The 21123-nt window shown below is 26.8% G+C and overlaps 1 protein-coding gene across 3 annotated transcripts in view; it reads left to right on the forward strand.

Annotated features, from left to right (window-relative positions):
- Window positions 1-21123, forward strand: part of LOC136979073 (trichohyalin-like) — a 192192-nt gene continuing 171069 nt past the window's right edge. For 2 of the 3 annotated variants that reach the window (XM_067274974.1, XM_067274975.1), the window contains exon 1: window positions 3-1158. In XM_067274974.1, coding sequence (XP_067131075.1) covers window positions 253-1158 — 906 coding nt within the window. In that variant the 5' untranslated portion in view covers window positions 3-252. Of the gene's footprint in view, window positions 1159-21123 lie in introns of all 3 variants that reach the window. The other variant, XM_067274976.1, reaches the window with a different exon arrangement.

Genomic DNA, 21123 nt, shown 5'->3' on the forward strand with positions numbered 1-21123 from the left:
CCGTTGACGCATCGCATCTCCCTAGCATCCATTGACTGTAGCGTCTGGCTGTAGCTCCCATGTTCGGCTGGTGGGTCTGTACGAATGGGGTGGGAAGAACGAAGCAGTTGGCATGTAAACGTTTCACTGATTTCTCCAGTAATCGTCGGAAGAACATCTTAGCCATCGCGGGACGTTTCATGTTCGGTTTGATGTGTGATTTAGTCGTTTTTATACCTAAGGTGTTCTACATGCCAAATACAACGCTAGAAGATGCCGCGGGAAATGTACAATCAGGAACAACGATCGCCGAAACCGGCGAGAAGATCGGAAACCAGTGGAGGTTCTAAACAGTACAGTACAGGCTCCCAGTCCGCAAGTGTGCGTGGTAGTCAGGGAACGAGCGCGTTTAGAACCACTTCGTCACCCTCGCAGACGCGCAAAAGCCGCCATTACGGTGCTAGTCGATCGAGTAATACCAGCCCACTGACCCTACCAGCGGAACCTCACGTTCCTCACTCTATCAGCAGCAGCGCATTCAACGTTGGGCATAGCTACTACGGCGACGAAGCAGGTAGTCCAGTAATGGATAGCAGGAGTGGCGGTACGGGAGGTGGTGGCACCCACCGCAGTAGGTCCGCTACTCGAGGCACTATGAGAAGCTATCACTCGTTGGAAAGAGACCAGGATAGAGAATTCATTCCAATTCGCGAACCGAGGGAACGTTCCCTGGACCGTGCAGATGTCAGCACAAGACATTCGAGAACTCGCGAACGTTCGTTGGATCGAGGATATCGAGAGAGGGACGACAGAGACCACATGGGCTATAGAGACGTCGATCCAGTCATGGAAAGTGATCCTTATCGCGAAGGAGGTCACGTATCGAGAAGAGGTCACAGTTCAACAGCGGCTTATAACACGGACAGTCGCCACGGTGGTAATTACAGTAGGGATGGTTTTGTCATGGAACTGCAATCTCGGTTAGCGGAGATACAAAGTCAGTACGGTAGTGTTAAAAGGGAACTTGATGCAACCACACAAAAACTAGGATCCAGTATGCATAGTATTAAAACATTTTGGAGTCCAGAACTGAAGAAAGAGCGAGCTTTAAGGAAGGAAGAAGCGGCCAAATATTCCCTAATTAATGACCAACTTAAGGTTCTGCGTTCGGAAAACCAGGTAAGTGTCGTTGTTTTAAATATAAAGGAAAAAAAACGAGATTGACTTTCATTCCGAGAAACGACGAAACGTGATATTACGGGATTATGTAGCTTTAAAGAGAATTAGACGGAGAGAGAAGACGGCATATATAACGGCGAAGGTTGTTTGTTTCTATAATTAACTGTGTTACAACTGTTTGTGAGCGTTGACCTTTCCGTAGTAAACTTATGCATCAACAAGTGAAGGGAAAGTCGGCCCGAACGTCTTTGTGTGAATAGGCCATCTGTCGTAGAAAAGTAAAGCGCAGATGGTACCGTACCGAATAAGAAACACCCGATTTTTGACCAGAATTAAATTTTGGTGTTCGTCCATATAATAACAGAATTCTCTACCGAACCAAATCGAACTTAATAGCTAGTTGGCAGTTTGCCAGAAAGACGGGAGAGTCTACTTTGGTCGGATATGAACAAGTCCATCTTTAATCATTTTTAATATCAAATTCTGAAAGGGAGAACGCGAAACGACGACGATAAATAAATTGGTGTTATTTATTCTCCAATATAAACACAAAAATCGAGCCGAAATTTACAAAGAAAAGTGATCAAATTTTGGTTTTGTTAGGCAGATGTTAACACCCGTCCGTTTGGGTGGAAAATGCGCAGGCTTTGTTGTTCCGACTGTAACGGTCTTCTTAATGCTTGACCTGGTTATTCAGCATATATTTATGCAAAATGTACTTTACATAAAATTAAATTAATTAGAATTTTTACTATTTATGGTTTATGCGATCCTTCGTATATTCATTAGTATAATGAAGACCAATAATTTGTTAGGTCCAATTAGAATGATTGAATATAAACAATATTGGAAAATCTCTGTAACATAAAGATTCGGAAAATTGTACCTATTATTAAATTTGTCAGTTTGATAAAGCTAACAAACGAACTAAAAAAAATATATTTTTATAAAAACATTTAAAGATTTTTGTATCGAGTAGATCAAACGAATACATAATTATAGACCTGTAATATACTATATATAATGCCGCCAACAATTTTCTAATTGCTAAAAAACGAAGATAATGAACGAACTTCACTGCATTGTTTTAGAAAATGTTGCAGTGAAGCTAGTTATTTTTTATACAGCAATTACAGTAGTAGATAGCTCACTAAATGATTAGATTATATACCGTTAGACTTTACCATAGGGATTATTTCAAAGATATTATCACTTTTTCATTCGATGCGGATAGAAACATTACGAATTTGTGCTATCAATTGACTTGAACAAAAAGAAAGAAAAAAAATGTATTCTGTATAAATTTTTGAACATGTTTTATAATTTTTTTATTCCGCTACTGTTATTTAATAGTGTTGTACATCGATTAGTTTTATTTTTTTCATGTTTTAGCGTGTTTTATAAGGGTTATGTTAGTTTTATAGATAATTTTCAATCTCTGAACATTTAATTGAAAAAAAATCATAATAAGTTAATTTAGAAATAAATTTAAGAGACTCTAATATGTTTCCATAAATAAATAAAAATTAACTAGTAAGCTAACATTAATAATTATGATTTCTTGAAGCCATTAGAGCCATGATTTAAAAAAACCCAAAAAAAAAACGTTAATTGCATCATAGCATTACAGTTGATAATTTTAATCCAAACTAATTTAAATAAGTTTTTTTAAGTTTTTATTTTTAATTTATTCAGAAATGTCTCTAAGCGGGATTTATTATTTTTAATTTTACAAAATAATATATTAAAAAATATGGAAAATGACGACATTGTCGAGAACAAAAAAACTCAGTTTTTGACTTTACACTTTTTGCATCGAATTGACTTTAATTTAAATAAAATTTATTTTTAATTCTAATCCAATTTCAGAAATTAGCATTAAAAAAATAATAAAGATGTTAGTGTTAAAAATAATCCTGCGAAGATTTTTAAAATAAATAAAAACAAATATCGTTTTTTTTAAACGTAATCTAGTTTTAACAAATTTTTAGATGTTTTGTGTTGAATTACAATTACTGTTATTTTTTGTGAGATGGATTCAGAATTCTAATGCTGTATTTTTTAAGCATCTCTCCCACTCTCTTCTTCCCTCCCTCCCTCTCTCCCTCTCTTTCAAAGAATTTTACATCCTTATTTAGGTTACTTTATGTTTAAAAAAGGAGAATAACTTTTAAAATAATTATTATATAAAAAAATATATATTAAAACTTTAACCAAGTCCATTTTTTGTTGAATTTCTTTATGATTACATGAAAGAAACTGGTTGGTGAGGAGTAACCGGTAGTAATGAAGAAAAACTGATATCCTAATAAGATTCTTTTGAACTTTTTTTTTTTTAATTCTTTAACCAAAGTAATTATTTTAGTACGCAGCTCAAATGGATATTTCAATATTTACAGAAGCATCAAGGTATATTTAAATTGAGAGTGTGGGGGAAAAGAGGGAGAAAAACAGGAATAGTAGAATTATGGAATAATAAATTATCAATAAAATTAGCTTTCAGATAGAGATATATATTGGTCATAAATAAAACCGACACCTCATCCTGATATGGTATGTGCCTACGGCAATTATTATTATTATTATTTTTTTTTTTTTATAAAACCGTAGAAATCTTCGCTTGACTGATTTCTGTCGGAGGTCGTTATGTCGTTAACGGGATTTCTTAATTTTTGATTCACAACTTCTAAGTTTGATTAAGGGGATAGAAAAAAGATTGTTATTGCCCTTGATACATTGTTACATTTTCCCTTTATAGATCATGTCTCAGAAGTATTAAAGGTGACAATTTAATAGCCTTTATTGGATTTATTAGCCAAAAACTTTTGATAGTCGAAGTAATTCTCATTTAATTTTTAGTCTTTTATATTCTACAAAGATGAGAAACAAGAATAATCGATAGGATTTATTTTATTCATCGTTTTTACTTTGTTGACGTATTAATTAACTTAAGCCCATATTTTGTATATTAATTAAATGTTTATGTTTTATAATTAAATTTACACTTAATTTTTTCTGTTTTCTTAAGTGGATGCAATTGCCGAAACGATTCAAATCGATCCGATAAGTTAATTAGAAGAATAATTTGATTTTAATATAAATCAACGTTCTTTAAATAAATCCGGTTTTAAAATATGGAATTTAATAATGAGTATATTCTATTATTTTAAAACCGAGTCGTTCGTGCTTTTTTATTTTTTAAATCAAATTTTAATCATATTAATCATATTTTTATTAGATTAGTTGAGTTATTTTATTGATTAATTGACATTAAATGCAATAAATAACTCGTAAATTTAATACTGTGGAGTCATTCACTTAATAATTAGGATATTAAAATATTTAAATCATACTTTTTATATGAAAACTTTATTTGTAAAACAATTTATCTCTCGTGTAACTTATCATTATATAAATATCTTCCTTACATCAGAAAAAATATGATTTTTTATTGGAAGTGTTGTCACATAGAGTAAACAGCATAATATTTGTATGTACTAGTACTATTTTTCCTATCATAATTCGAGTTTGTATGGTAAAAAGGGTGAAAATTTGCATTTTTAAAAAAATGTTTTTAATATATAAAAACTTTTATGCTTGTAAAGTATGCCTAATGGATGTTAAATTTATGACAAATAGCGTTAAATAGAAGAAGTAAGGATAAATTGTGAAAGACTGCAAAAAATGCAAGATAAATTGCTTGAATATAATACACGATTTGTCTTACGTTATAAAGATTAATGAATTAAGCATATTTGATGGTTTATGAGAGATTGACTATTACGAAAGTTACGATGATAACATCTGGAATATAATTATTTAAAGAGTTATTCTTTATCATAATTTTATTGATGGTGAAGAATGATAATTTAGTTATAAAACATTTAAAATGTAGTTATAAAAAGCTAATTTAGTATAAATTAATATTTGTATTATTTATAATATAATTAACTTATGCTTTTTTATTTTTTAATATTTTTTAAAATTCAGAATATTTAAATAATGTAAAAGACTTAAAATTCAATAAATAAACAATACTTTGTGATTATTTGCAAACCACCAATGTGAAAGCTCGAAACCACTTACGTCTCTTATGATTCTTATTTAAGTGTAGTGTTGATAAAAATTTACATATTTGGTAGGCTCTTGGTTAACGAATTGCACTTCCTCAACGAATAAATAATAATTTAAAAGAACAAAGAAAAAAGAATAAGAATTATCAAATTATTAATTTTGTTAAGTTTGAATTTTTAATAGGGAAAAAATAATAATAATTACATCATTTAACGAGCACTCTTGAGAAAAGAAATGTTTCTGTACATCAAGTTATTTTTATCTTTTCAAAGCGTTCGTTCTTTAATTGAGTAGAAGGTACTGTCGGTTGTCCTATAAATAAATTACGGTTAGAGAATTTTACAGAAAGTTGATTTATCTATTCAGTTTTAAAAATTTTGTAAGATTGTTTATCTCGATTTCGGCGATCTTCTGTAGAAATTCAACAAATTGACTTTTTTCTACTGTTCGTTGATTACTCGGAAAACATTTCTCCCCTTAGATCAGGCAACAAAACGAAAGAAATCGCGGAATTGCGTCGAAAGAATGTAGAAAAGGTAGATGGTTCCAAAGGGTCGATAACGGGGTCACGCTAAGAACGGTTTACTACATCCTTTTTTTCCCTTAGGCATTGTATTTCTAAATACGAAATATATGATTATTGGTTGTACTCTCTTAAAAACATCGGTATACCAGTTAACATTAAATGGAGTCTCGTAACGTGGTTTTATTCATTACACAATGATAACTGCTAGCCAGTAAGCTATTTGAAAAACTTTAAAGCTAAAATAATAGTTTAAAATACCTTCAAGTTAAGCTGCTTTCCTTTGCAATCCAGATTCGTAACTACGAGTATAATTGAATACAGAAATTGTAAAATGTTGTCATTTCTATTAGTTGATTTTTTAGTATTATACAGATTGTTGTAGCTGTTTATTTTGAGTTTCAGTTTAAAAAAATAACTGAATTTATAAACTATTATTATTTATGATTTATAACGGTTAGAGACTTTTTATAACGGTTAGACTATTCTTACAATGATTTGATTTATTCATTAAATTTAAACATAAATTAATAAATGACTAATTAAAAGAATATTAAATAATATTCTAAAGCTTCATATCACATTAAAATATCTTTATATTTGTTTAAATAATAGAAATACAGTGATATATAAGAAGTTTATTTCTTAAATTTTGAATAGGTTAATGTTAAAATCTTAAAATTTGATCGATAATATATGATTCCCAATCGATAAAAAAAGAGGAAAAACGATTCGTAACAAAGATATTCAAATCAATAATTTTACATTCAATGAAAGAACTGTATAGGAAAAGTTTATGAATTATGTAATAGCATGCTAGACTGAAGAGTGTACTTCATATTCTATCACCTCTTAAAAATCTTCCATGTTCCAAAAAATGACTCCAATATTGTTCGTGTTTAAGAGATTCTATCATATTATCTGATTCTGGAAAGTTTTGTATGTTAAAATACAAAGGTTGAAAATGGTTTTGATTAAATTACTAAACTCTGCAAATTTTTACTGATCGAAGGATTACGATTCCAGACTAAAATTCAAACGACTCTGGACTTGAAAAATCTAATTTTTATGTTTTGTTTTTTTAAGAATACAAATTCTTAATATCATTTACTTTTTTTGTGTAATCTAATTTTTAAATATAGAAATCGTTCAATTTTATTTTTGTAAAAGTTCATATTCTTGAAAATTAAATCAATTTTGTTTAAACTAATGACTCCCAAGTTTTGTAGGAGAATAAATTAATATATGAATTTATAGTAGTAACTTATTAATATTTAGCTAGTCTGAAAGATGTCAATTATTTAAATAAACATTATTCATTTCTGGTCACTAAGTTATTTTTTTTAAAAATATTTTAATCTGTAATACAGTATTTGATTCAGCGTAAACAGAGATTTCAGTTCGAAGACGTCAATGTTTATCTTTCTACACAAAATTATTTACCGATAAAATATACACGATAAGACTTTACACTTTGCTATTTGTACTGAACTGTTCTCAATCTAATAAATGTGTATTTTTTTTTATTTGTATTTTATTTATTGGCTAGATATGCCATTCTTTTTCAGATAAATCAATCTTTATTCGATTTTATAGACTACTTTTAACTTTAGCCCTGTATAAAAATTCTATTTTTTCCTCTGAAGTTCGAAAACTAAGAAAGAAAATCTTCTAACTGCGGATTCAAAAATCTTTTCAAATTCTGAAGAGTAAGCAAAAGGAAATGTATAGTGTCGGCGAGAAACCATTTCTTACTAGTTTCTCTTAATCCTAATATAAACATACGTGAAGAATGTTTTTTCATTCTCACCTAACGGGGATACGATTTGATCTCTATGCGTTGTCATGCCAATCGATGCGAAGAGGTGCAGCGATTTGTGAAGCGCTGTTTGACGTAACGAATAATCGAGAGGTTCCCCTTTTTAGTCGCCATTCCTTTAGTAGACGTTGCACCACCTGCTGAACTGAATTAGCAATTCCGACGACATCACGAAGCATTACTTTTTTCCCTCCTTCTCAAATCCTCAAGTTTCTATCGTTTATAAATTAGATCAGATATCGAAAATATTAAAAGAATAACTTTGCTTAATGTTTTTTTCAGATTAAAAAGAGATTTATTATAAAGATAATAAAGTTCGCATAAAAATAAAGTGTTATCTACCATGATCTATGGATACGAATTCTTTAAATTTAGGATTGAATTAATGTAAAGATTAAAAATATTTAGATTTAAATATTACCATAATTATGAAACATTAAACTAGAATTTAAAATAGAATTTTATAACAAAGACCTCTAAGTATAAATTTTATTAAATAATTACTATAATATTAAAAAAATGTTCTAAAATAATTTATTATAAATAGAGTACATGAGAAATTTAAGAGATGAAGTTAAAAGTAGAGATTGGCTGACGCCAGTGGCCTTGATACCAGGATAGAGTTATCATTAAGTGTTTGCGTTATAACCATCAGCCCACCGTGCCCACACTTAACAGAGGAATAATACATTTAAAAGTAAACTTTTCATATATATGTTCAGTATGGTATATTTAAGAAATAAAAATTTTATATACAACTGAATTTAACAGGCAATTGCATTAGAGTTAAAATGCGAGAATGATAAAATTTTCATTTATTATTTAACTGGAAACAGATGTTTTGTAAACGAAAATGGTTACATAAATTCCAGTATCGCTTCTGACAATGTCTGTTTCGTTGTTATGTATCGCTTGTCTGGTTTGGGGTTACCAAGAAAGAAATCTTGACAGTTTGACAGAGAAGTCTATTTGTCCTGTCGCCGACGGCATCATCTGACTACAGTAATATGATATTTAGATTGCAGTTTATAATTTTTGAAATATTTCTCTTGTTACTACAAGTACTATGCGCAAAAGCTATGACAGGGTAACAAATTTTTAACTAGCAGTTCCTGTATACCGAATAATTCAAGGATTTGTTAATTTCTTTTATTGTGCTGTGTATATGTATATTGAACAATATTCAATCAGTGTGTTGCAAACATTCAGGCTTTATTCCTATTAATCTGCAGAGGATATCCTGTATTTGCAATTTAAAAGAATAAATAGTAATTTTTATATACAAGATATTATGTAATCCTTAACACATCATAACAATTACTACAACTTTCAAAATGATAGATTTGTCTTTTTAAAAAGTTAAATTTGCAATGTTTTTAAAACTATAATTTTTTTTTCTTAAAGTTCTTAACATCAAAATGCTGGGCATAAGCTATTAAAACAAAGTTTAGAACCTAATATTTATTATTGATAGATTTTAAATAAATAACATCGAGATTATCCCAAAAAACAGAACAAACTGAAATGTTTTTTTAACAAAGTTATTTAGTCGAAACATTAATCCCCGATCTTTCTCTACGAATAATTTATTTTGTTTTAGTTTACCACACTCGATTATCCGATTTTTGAAATTATTATTTCGAAAAGTAATCAGAATTATTCTGTATTATTTAAAGATAATTTATTTTATTTCAAATTGTTATATTCATAGTAGGAAAAAGTTACATACCAGTATAGCAAATCAGTGTATCGAACAGATCTGAAAATGGCCAATTTATAATCATTTGATCACGAGTAAACACAGCTATTATTTACAGCATGCTATTTAGACTGCCATTTATGGTAGAAATCGTTTTCGCTGTGATAAATTTTGCTGATCATAATGACATCTGTTGTGTTAACAAGTAAGTAGCGTTACAAAATTACATTTCAGTTACTATTTTAAATGAATTCTAGATTATCTGTTGTCATCCATTCGTGATAATGAAATAGATCATTCCCTTCCATTACTGAGGATTATCAAGAATTAACTTATCTATAAATGAAGACTATTAAAACCATATTTAATTGATTCTAAATGTTGTAGACTTACAAAATAATTGAATTAATGATTAAAAAACAATAAACAATAAGGTTTTCTTCTTATATATTACATTTAAATATAAAAATATGAAAATTTTACTGTAACTGTGTTTTGTTTACTACAACTAACTAAAGCTAACATTATGCAGATTTAAATTAATATTAATTATTAATGCAACCTATCTGCCATTATGACAAATTTACTTATCAGTAAATTTAAGTTAGCATGAAGAAAGACATATCAAAGAAAGTTTTCGGTATTGAAAGTAGAATTTTGATGATTATCTAATTAAATAAAATAAAATAATTTTGAAAGAGAGGGGAAGTTATATAAATTGTAGGGAAACTCTCGCAATAAAATATATTAGACTGTCCATTTTAAGTAGACTGTCACTAGTCAGTAGATAGACTAATGTTATGACTCTTATTAGATGTAACGAATGTGAATCAAAGCAAAAATGCAGGAGAAGAAAGAGAAGAGTTTACAAAAATATACATTTGTAAAACAGAATTTTTAAGTTACGTAAATGTCTATGTAAATTGAAACCGTTCTTGTTCTTCATTGCATTTTTTCGTCATTCTTTAACGCCTCAAAAATAAACAATTAGAAGCTCAGCGACTTTTACTAATTTCTACATCATCTAAAGTTTCTAATTGGCATTTTTTTTGTCTTATCTTCGCTTTTATTTTTAATATTACACTGAATTTTGTTATTTGATATTTGTGACTTACTAAATTTTATTTTTTTCTCATATTGATTGGTATAACTTTTATTTCTTAATTTTTTTGAAAATTATCATTAATAATTTATTTAATCACTCATTATATAAATTAATTATTTTTTTAAATTTTAATTAATTATTTTATAAAATTAGGGAAGAAAACAAATTGTTATATATGAAATAAAGAAAAATAATTAAGATTTAATTATATAAAATGCTATTTTGCATTATGTAAATTACAAATTAAGCAAGATACAATTTAAAACTTGTTTAATATAAATATAGAAATTGTTTTTAAAAAAGTTTCATATTAATTTTTTATCTGCGTTGAAACATTGAATACTTACTAAAAGTAATCGAAAATGTGTAATTGGAAAATTATTAAGATCATGTTATTCCCGAAATTCGTAAATTATAAATAAACTGTATAATTTTATTTTCTCTTTCAATGGACATTAAATGTTTTTGTAAAGCAATTAAATTGAGTAAATTCGAATTTTGGAGGTTTGCTTTTTTCTTTTGTTTTCTTCTAAGGTTTTGTTTGCCTTATATTTTATCATATATGGCGTATTTTCTTGTGCTGAACAGAGTAACACATTTATGAAGATCCATTAAATGTCATTTTTTTTGCATTAGTGTAATATAATTATTAAGAAAGTTTATGATTTTTATAAACTAATCTCTCAATTTACCTACATTTATTATACATTTCGATATTTTAAATAATGAGTTGATTTACAATATATTCAGATTAACGTTGAAATTTTAATCAAGCAGCTCAGTTTTTTTTTTTTTTTTTTTTTTTTTTTTGTTATCTTAAGTTTTGTAATCAAATTAAACAAACGATCTAATCTATAACAGACTTATAAAATAATATGTTGTAGCCTAAATTCTATACTAGATATGTATATTTACAAAATATAAAACCTTTTAATAACTTATTTCTGACAAATGATTCATGAACCTGTTTGAATATTACAATTTTTCAAAATATTTTTTAAAGCTTTTTACTATTTTTTAAATTAGTTTTTATTTATTTACTTATTATTATATTGCGATTTTAACTTGTGGAATTTTTTATTCTTATTTGGGAAAGGTGACCACTTTTCCTTTGGCATAACTTATTCTGAAAGATGAACTTTTTTGTTTTTATTTTAAGTTACAAAATGACGAATGAATTGTGAAATTATTGGAATCAAGGATTAACAATTCGCGATTATTCACAATTTTTCTTAAAACTTTTTTTTTCTGATATTGCTGTTATATAATTACAGCTATTATTATGCATCAGTAAGCCATACATATTTTGTTTTTTAATTTTAATTATCACGTATAATGCCACTTATTTTGGTGACTTTAAAGCACTCTCAACCCCACTTCCCATTAAAGTCGGACAAACACAACATCCATGCTGAAAGCAGGATTGGAATCCGCGATTTAGCGAAGTAGAAACAACGCGTTAACACTTTCGTCTGCCAGATTGGCAGCTATTATCAACGAATGCCGTATCTGTTAAACACTTATCAGTATTTTTTTATGATATTCTCTCGATTTATTTACCAGATTAAATATAAGTTATATATATAAATATAAGGTCAACAATGTTTAGGACATTAAACTCTCAATTATATCTGAAAGATAATTTAGATTAGACTTTCATCTAGAGTTAATATTATTGTTTATCAACGTTGATAAACCGCAGTTTATCACCGTATTAATTTTGATTTAACTGTAAAACGTAGTATACTTTTAAAAATTACATTTAAAAATGTTTTTAAAGCATAGATTTATTTGTTTATGTAAAACTCGAAATTTAAAAATAAGCAAATGGATAAAAGGATCATTGCTAATATTTTAATGTTGATGCTTAAATTTTATACAAAAATAGTTTGGAAAATAAATAAAAATACGAGAATTTCAAGGTTAATTAATTAATATTCTAACAGTTTTATCATCATCCTTATAATTATTGTAATAACATTAAGTTCAAATTTAATAAAAAAAAAAACAAAATAGGAAAAAGATTAAAAATTAATTTATTCGATTAAAAATCGTAAATAAGTAATTTAAAAAAATTTTTTACAATAGAAAAGGGGTATGTTTTAACAGTTAAAAAAATCGTCATGAAAGAATTATAAGCAACACGTCGAAGAGATTAAAATAGTCGATCAACTTACTTTATATGTGAAACAAATATACAATGTATATTCTGTATGACAATACAATTTGTAAAAAAACATGTTAATTAAAAGTTTCGATTTTTAATGGTTTTAAATGAAAAACTAGAGATAAAAATAGTTTTAAAATTACCACTAGTTATTTTAATTCTCATTTTTGATTTTATCACAAGAATTTTACTGTTTTGATTTTATTGACTTTCGCTTTTATTAATTGCAGGCTTTTATAGGTATTTTATTAAATGTTCAAATAGTTATATATGTACTTTGTAAAGCTCTTCAAACTGATCATATTGTATGCTTATAATCATTGGTTAATGAGAAATCTCCGTTAGCATTATGCGATCGAATTTAAGCTTATTGGGATATCGTTAGAGAATATTCAAGTGTGTGAAAAGTGTTAGTTTTAGTTAAATGAAATCCTAATCCTATATAATAGCCAATGTGACACAATATGGACAAATATCAGGCGTGTGCCAAAACATATTTTTATTTGCATAAAATAATTATAAGAAAAATGCTGTCAGTTTATAAACTCTTTATTTATTTTCAATTTAACGGTATAAATGTTAAAATAAAGAAATTAGTAAGGCGAGAAATGTAACAAAATATTTTAATTTTGCTATCAGCTTTATCATAGCCAAAGAGAAAATGTTCTAAATAAAAATAGAATAAAATGACCAATTATGAATAAAATAGGTTAATTCCTATTAAATTATTTATGTATTTATATTTATAATCGATTCTTAAATTATTGAATTAATCAGTTTCTGTTATAATTTTCGTTTCTGTTAATTTTGATAATTGAAGATAGAAAGTCATACTAATGTCAAGTAATTAATTATTTTTATATAAAAATTATTAAGAGATTTTCTTATTGCTTTCTATCAGTTTGCTTTAATTTATGTAATTATTAGTTATTTCCTTAATAAAATTATTTAACTGAATAGAGTGCATGAGAAAAAACACAGACTTTCATATAATGTTAATTCTAATCAAGAAACATATAAAATTAATTATTTTATAAATTCAATTTATATTATTGTTTTAACATTAATCTAAATCGGTTATAATTAATATAATTATATGGTAGTGTTATTAGCTTTTTAATATTAATTTTTAGTGTATAAAGATTAATATTTTCGTTTCACTTCTGTTATCGTGCATTGTGAAAATCATGAATTATTATTCCGTTGTTTTGAATTTCCAGATTTTGTCGATTGTTTGAATTTATTTGAATTTATTTCTGAGTTATTATTCGAGCATGCCAATTTCTAGTAAATATCCCGAAGCGGTGTTGTATAAAAAGCGTTATTTGGCATCCAACCGCGTAATTGGCCAGTGTTTACAAGAATGTGAAGAAATAAAGAATTTAAGAAAAGTTAAACATAAACTGATCGATGTTGTCTCTATAGAAGCCGTTAGTGTAAAACTGAATAATTTCGCCCTTAATTATAATATGTAGAAAAATCAGCAAATCAGTCTGGACGATATTTTTAAATTATAATAAATTTTCATTATAGATCACTGGCGTAACTAAGGTGGAGCAGGTAGAGCTCTTGTCTTAGGCACCACATTTGAGGCGCTACTTTATAATTAAAAAGAAAAAATCGAAAAATACTTCTTCAACATTTCGATGACTTTTTTTAATAGTGAAAACATGATCTTGTACGAGAATTCAGCCAAAATTTTAAAGAACATTGGTTTCTAGTGTCTCCGTTTTTTGATTTGCCCTAATCTTCATCAACTCTAATTACACCTCCTATATACAGTAGTTACCCCATATGTTACATAAGTAAAAATTTTTGATATCTTTATATTTTATGATTATATGTACTGTACAGTACATACAAGTACCAGAATATGATTTGTTGTTATGAAAATTACTTCTCTCATACCATCTATTAGTTTTAATAATCTAGTCTCTTTAGTTTTTGAAAAATTTTGCTATCAGCTTTATCATAGCCAAAGAGAAAATGTTCTAAATAAAAATAGAATAAAATGACCAATTATGAATAAAATAGGTTAATTCCTATTAAATTATTTATGTATTTATATTTATAATCGATTCTTAAATTATTGAATTAATCAGTTTCTGTTATAATTTTCGTTTATGTTAATTTTGATTTGATTTTAATGATTTCTAAATAATTTTAATTTTAATTAATAATAAATTTTAATATGTTTAAACATAATTCGAACATAGACAACTCAATAATTTCATCTACAAAGTTTTGATGGAAATTATTGATATACGTGACAACGTACCACCAGTCTCCGAGTTAATTAGTGAAGACAAATTAAACTCCCAAACTAAATTTATATTATTAATATCATGAATGGAATGAAAACCAAAAATTTTAAAAAGTTTTGAAGTAATTTGAAGTGCTAAATGCCTCTTATATGTCATATCAATTGTCAAGCGGGCGCCATCTTTTTTCATTCATCGTTCTTATCCTTTTTAATGACGTTATTAAAATTCCGAGTTTATTCAATCTGCAATGCATAAAATTCCGATTATCAATACATGATTATTTTAGGAAGAAAAAAAACTGTCTATAAGTAAAGAATTGATGTTATAAATAGTGAAATTATGTATATTAAGAAGCAAGTTTTCATATTTTTGTATCCTTGATTAGTTTTACTTCAAACTTCTAAAGTTAATTAATTCTAATTTTTGAAAATTTATTTTATGATTGAAGATTATTGATTTATTTCTTATAATAATTATACTTCAGTTGTACTATTTAACGCTATGATTCCTTTTAAGTGAAGTGGAAACTATATTTTTCGATGATGTCACAGTCTTTAAAAATGCGAAAAGTAAGTTTTAAGTAAAAAAAGATTTCGAAACACTAACCTAGTATAATTTGCATTTGAATTGCTAAATATAAATTTTGTAAAGTATGAATTAATTTGAATTTTGAATGGGGCAGAAAAATATATTAAGATGTCGAAATAACTTGAGGCCGATGGCAATTCGGTTGATGGATGACAATAATCCGTTACCATAACAACAGAAGATGCCATGTGATGAGTGACAGAAAAAGGGAAATTGCTATTCCAATTTTTTTAGTGCAATCTTGTCTTCGAAAGTTTTCTTTTATTTCATAAAGAAAATCTTGATCCTTATATCATAATTCCAGTTGGTGCTTTCAGTGAAAAATTTTTGAAAATATTTTTAAAAGCTATTTTTGTCCATTATTGAACAAATTAAATTGCATTACCATCAAGTAATATTCTTAAAAACAAAAAAGCATTTAAAGATTATTAATTGAAAATTTTTTGTTTTTCTGCTGTTTAATGATTTTTAAACATTTTTCTTGTTTTGCCGAGTTAGAAATTACTTTCGGAAAAGCTAATTGAGATCTATATATTTCGTTACGTTTGGGTAAAGTCGTAATTTTGTGATAATGTTCATCCTTTTTTTTTTTTTAGAAATAATTTATAAAAACATTTTTTATGAAGAAACTAAATGTGCCGATATGTTCCCTATCAGACTAATAAAAGCAGAAGTTTATCTCTTGCGAGTACTTTAAAGAACCAAACTATTGCAAAGTGCGATAAGGACAAGGAAATGAACGAATTTTAATACAAAATTAAACTCGCTAATTTATATTCATTATTAAATCTCTGTCATACCGTAATACATTTGTCACATATTAAATTGACTTTGGATATTTTAATCACTGGTCTCTTCTTCGGGGCATCTATATCATTGGAAATGATAATTTACATCAAGAATTTCATTCGAATAAGATTATAGTATTACAATTATTTAAATTAGAGAGTGGATGCAACAAAGTGAAAAGGTGGTTGCTGCAAAGACATTTCCTTTCATCTGTTTGATTTCCAGAAGAGGCGATTGACGCTGGTTATTAAAATATCATCAATCATTGATGAAAAGATATAAACAAATTTACTTGAGACTGAATTAAAAGGTACGAAACACTATTTGGTGAAGTTATTTTTTTACTTTTCAACTTAATATATTTCCTTTTTTTGTTTTTGCTTGGAATTTTCAAAGCAATTTCGTGAATTAATTAAAAATTACATTAAAAAATATATACGTTTTAATTTATAATTTTCAGTTTAATAGCTTTCTTTAAAATAAGTTTAATTTAAATGTATTTTTTAAAATAATTAATGACACTTATTTTTAAGAGAACGACATTATTAACGCATTTGAAAATATATAATTTTTTTTTTCTTTTTATAATTTTACCTTAATTTTTATCCTCAAAAATTAAAGAAAATATTAGTTTTATACTTAGCAAATGATTATTCTTCGAACAGCTGTTTGTAAGCTGAAACGATTAATATTTATAATAAATGAATATTTACTGAACAAACATTTAACTTGCCGAGAAATTGAATTAAAATTGTAGTTTAAATTATCCATAATTTTTAAAAATTTTCTGTAAATTTTTAAAAGTTTGGTTAATGTTTAATTTAAATAATGTATTTAAGTATACATTTAGTAGAGATTTGAATCTATAATAGCGGCATAAATATCAATATTTTAAAATTTTTTATTGTTTTATGCTTTCTATAGTTTATAAAAAAAACATTAAATATGCAGATTTTATATAAACGTATTTTGTTGCACTTATTTAATTTTAAAGGTTTTAATATTTAATTAGTGTAATTTTATTTTGAGCAAGCGTAACATACAAGCGAAATTTATTTTCCAAGAACGATGTTTTATCGAACAAGGCTTCGATTGAAAAGAAAAACGGAAAAAAATGAAGTAAAAATGGTAAATGTGCGTGTTTTATCAGTAAAGAATAAGTATAAAATCGACGAGTTTAGTTACAAATGTCGATAATGTATCCGCAATAATTCATGTTTTATGTTCCTTTTTTTTTTTACTGTTTAAAATTTTCTTTTTATTAATGGATTAAATTATATGTTGGATCTGACTTGGCACTCAAAATATCACTGGATATTATATGATAATTTAAAATCAAAAATAAAAAAACTTCCGTAAATAGGAAGGAATCTGAAAAAAAGATTTTCAGAATTTTTTCTGGATAGAAGAAAATACAATTCTATATATTTTATATACAATATTTTTTTAGTAACTTTGCTTATGTATTTGATTAATATTTCGCTGTATTTAATTAAAATATAAAAACTAAATACGTTTTTATATATTTTTTAAAAAAATCGAAATTCTCGTTAGAACAAGATGGGAATTATTTACTTTCGATTGAGTCTGTTGGATTGGATTCGATTTTAACGTGGTTATCAACACATTGTAAGCTATACAAAGGCCTCCGTTATACTTTGTAATAGTTAAGATTGTACCGGCAAGCGTAACTGAAGAATAGGGAGGATATCTTTAGTCCGAACTATCATAAAAAATCTTGAAGTTTTGAATTGTGTTAGAACACGGATTTCTCTCAATAAGAAATTTTCGCAGGACTGTCGAGAAGGAGGGAGCTGAGGATTTTTTCCTTGACCGGAGAAAATTTAGAAGCCCGTAATAGTTTCTACTCCAATAAAATCAATGTTATTTTTATTAACAGTTATTTGCTCAAAAAAAAGAAAAAAGGCTAAAGGGGTCCTCTCTATCTCGGACCCCGTATTAGCGTTCGACGGTCCTGATCAATCAACCTACGTGATTTAATCTATTATTGTGATTGCTAATCATAGACAATTACCAGAGGAAAATTGTTTACACAATACTAATTACCTTAAGAATAAAAACAATTTATAATTAAATTTGATGTTGATATTATTTATATTACTAACGTAGGCTACATGCACTCAATTGCAAGCAATTAGTGATTTTCTTAATAAAACACATTTATTATAAATATACAGTTCACACTATTAAAATACGTAAAAGTTAAATAATGATTAAAAGATTAAGTATACTGGATATTTATTTTTAATTTTATATCACGTTTTTAAAATCATTATACTTCTAAAATAATTTCATATTTATTTCGCCAAATTTATATTTTATACATATTTTTTCCTGTCATGTTTATTATATATTTGTAGATAGAGGACAGAATCTTAACAATTTTATCATTATAGTGAAGAAAGTTCTCAAATTTTTGTATTAATAATTTCGTTTCTTGATAGCTATTTATTCCATATTCTGGTATCCATTGATATATATATAATTAAAGTATAAATATGTTTTTCAGTTTTATCAGTTTTATGTAATATTGAATTAAATTTTCTCTTTTCTTATAGTTTAAACCTGTGTTTAGTATTTCTAGAAAAAAATTTCCTTTACTGCATTAAATGATGATGCTTTGTTATTATTTTTTCTTTGTAAAAGCTCATCATTTTCAGCTGTAGTTGATCTGAATGTTATTTCATCATAATTATATTTTATGCGAACTGCGAACATTTTAACACTTTAGTCATTTCTTCCGTTTGTGAGTGCATTAAAATTTTCTTCAATTATCTTATTATACTTGAAGAGCCTCTCAGCCTACATCTTCAACCGACACTTTCTCTAGGAGTACTGTAACATTTTAAAGTAAAACTTCTGATTTCAATGCATTACGATGGTGACACATTAGGGGAAAGAATAGATCGTGATATCGAGATTGCTATTAAATGACCATTTATATTTTAAACTTTGAAATTGATTTGGTTACAGTTTTTGAAAGTATGATGATATTTTAACATAGAAATTTAAAATATAAAGGTCTTTCGAAATATATTTAAAATTAGCTGTTATGATGACAGTCACTATGTAAATATTCACTATATTTATATAAATATAAAAGGTCACTAAACTGCTATTTTTATAGTGATATTTTATTCATGAAAATAATTTCCTATTATGATTTATTTAAAGACATCGAGGCAAACGAAGTATGGAACGATTAAAAGAAATGGAGATATCTGACTCGCCTGACCCAAAACACGTTAGAAGAGTGGATAGAGATTGATTGACTTATTCAAAATTATGACAAGATTAGTTATTAAGATCATTATTTTACTTTTGATTATTAACCGTAAGCAGCAAATTATTGCTTGAGCATTGAACGGCATCATCCAGCAATTACGTATAAAAAGATCATTTTTAAAAATAAGTAGATTGAAAGACAGATAAATAAAAATATTACCTGACTTTTACCCGTAAATGATAAGATCCTTTTATGAGTAATCATGAAAATATGGAATTTATTATAAATGTATCTAATGTGACAATTAAGTGTAAACATTTCCGTGCGCTTTAATTAAATATTCTTGAAACTACGAATATATTATATTATCGATAATGGTAATTGTATTAATGAACCACGAAAATTTTCAGGCCGTCAGTTGGACAGTCATGTCTCATTAGATCATTGTTTCTCAGCTTTTTAATTGGTGATTTTCTTCTAGTGTATCGAGTAATAACGATAATAGCTACTAATATGGCTCGTGATAGCCTGGGGATCGCATTTCACTGATTGGAAAACGACGATTCTTAAATAAAGTTTTTAATCGATGAACCAAGTTTCGTTTAATTTTATTTTATCATTAATACACGTTAAAGGTAATCATCTAAGTATTAATGATCAAGATAACAGATTTTAAATATAAATTTCAAATGAATTTTGTTAATATTTGATATAGCTCTCTACAGAAATAAAAAGATAATAATTTCAGATTTTTAAGATATATAAAAATTTACTTAAAAAATGATTTATATTATCTCAAATACACTAAAAGTATACTTAAAAATTTATATTATCTCATATATTTTGAGATTTTATTTTTGAATGTTGATCTTTTGATTTATTTTATGATTCGGATCATCGAAAACACTTTATTCGCTCGCTTTTTATACGATTAGGTTTCGATAACTTATACTACAGAACCTAATATTTAGAAATAGGTTGGATGGATGGAAACACGGAAATCGATACTACACTCTAAGCTTGGAATTCATTTTCTTCTATGCCACATAATTCACTTTGATGGTACCTGTTACGTTAAGTCTGATCCAAACAAATGTGGTGGCACTAACAATATCTTCTGTCCAACTTACTGTTTTCACCACTACATTAACCTTCTGTAATGACCGAATCGCTTTATCTGCCTTCCATCTTTAATGGTTTGTTCTCAACTGTAATTTTTGTACCGCATCTACTTTAATAAAACTCTCCTCTCATTTTTTTTATTAGAACTTTTTTCTTTTTTAAAAGGGGGGAAAAAGGATATTCCCCAATTTCATTTTCCATTTGGTTAGGATACTTTAGAGTATTGGGAAATCGTTTAATAGCTAACCAATCAATACTGTAGGTGGAATTACATAAAATTTTGTAACTATTGATTTCACGTATTATCTATGATTAAATATAGATATTATGATTTATATTTAGTATCTCTGTGTCTTTAATTATTTAAATATTATAAATATTTTTAGGAAATAATTTGTTTTCAGTTATTAATAGTGAAATAATGATTAAAGAAATGAAAAGTTTTTATTTCTATAAAATTCATATTTGAAATTATATTAGTAATTAATTTCTGCATCGTATTTTATAATTTTATTGTTGATTGCTTAAGTTAATGCTACCATATTTTTACTTGTTAATATAAATTTTT

Source organism: Centruroides vittatus, unplaced genomic scaffold, assembly GCF_030686945.1.
Source record: "Centruroides vittatus isolate TY-2023 unplaced genomic scaffold, ASM3068694v2 contig_577, whole genome shotgun sequence".
In the NCBI taxonomy this organism is placed as follows: Eukaryota; Metazoa; Arthropoda; class Arachnida; order Scorpiones; family Buthidae; genus Centruroides; species Centruroides vittatus.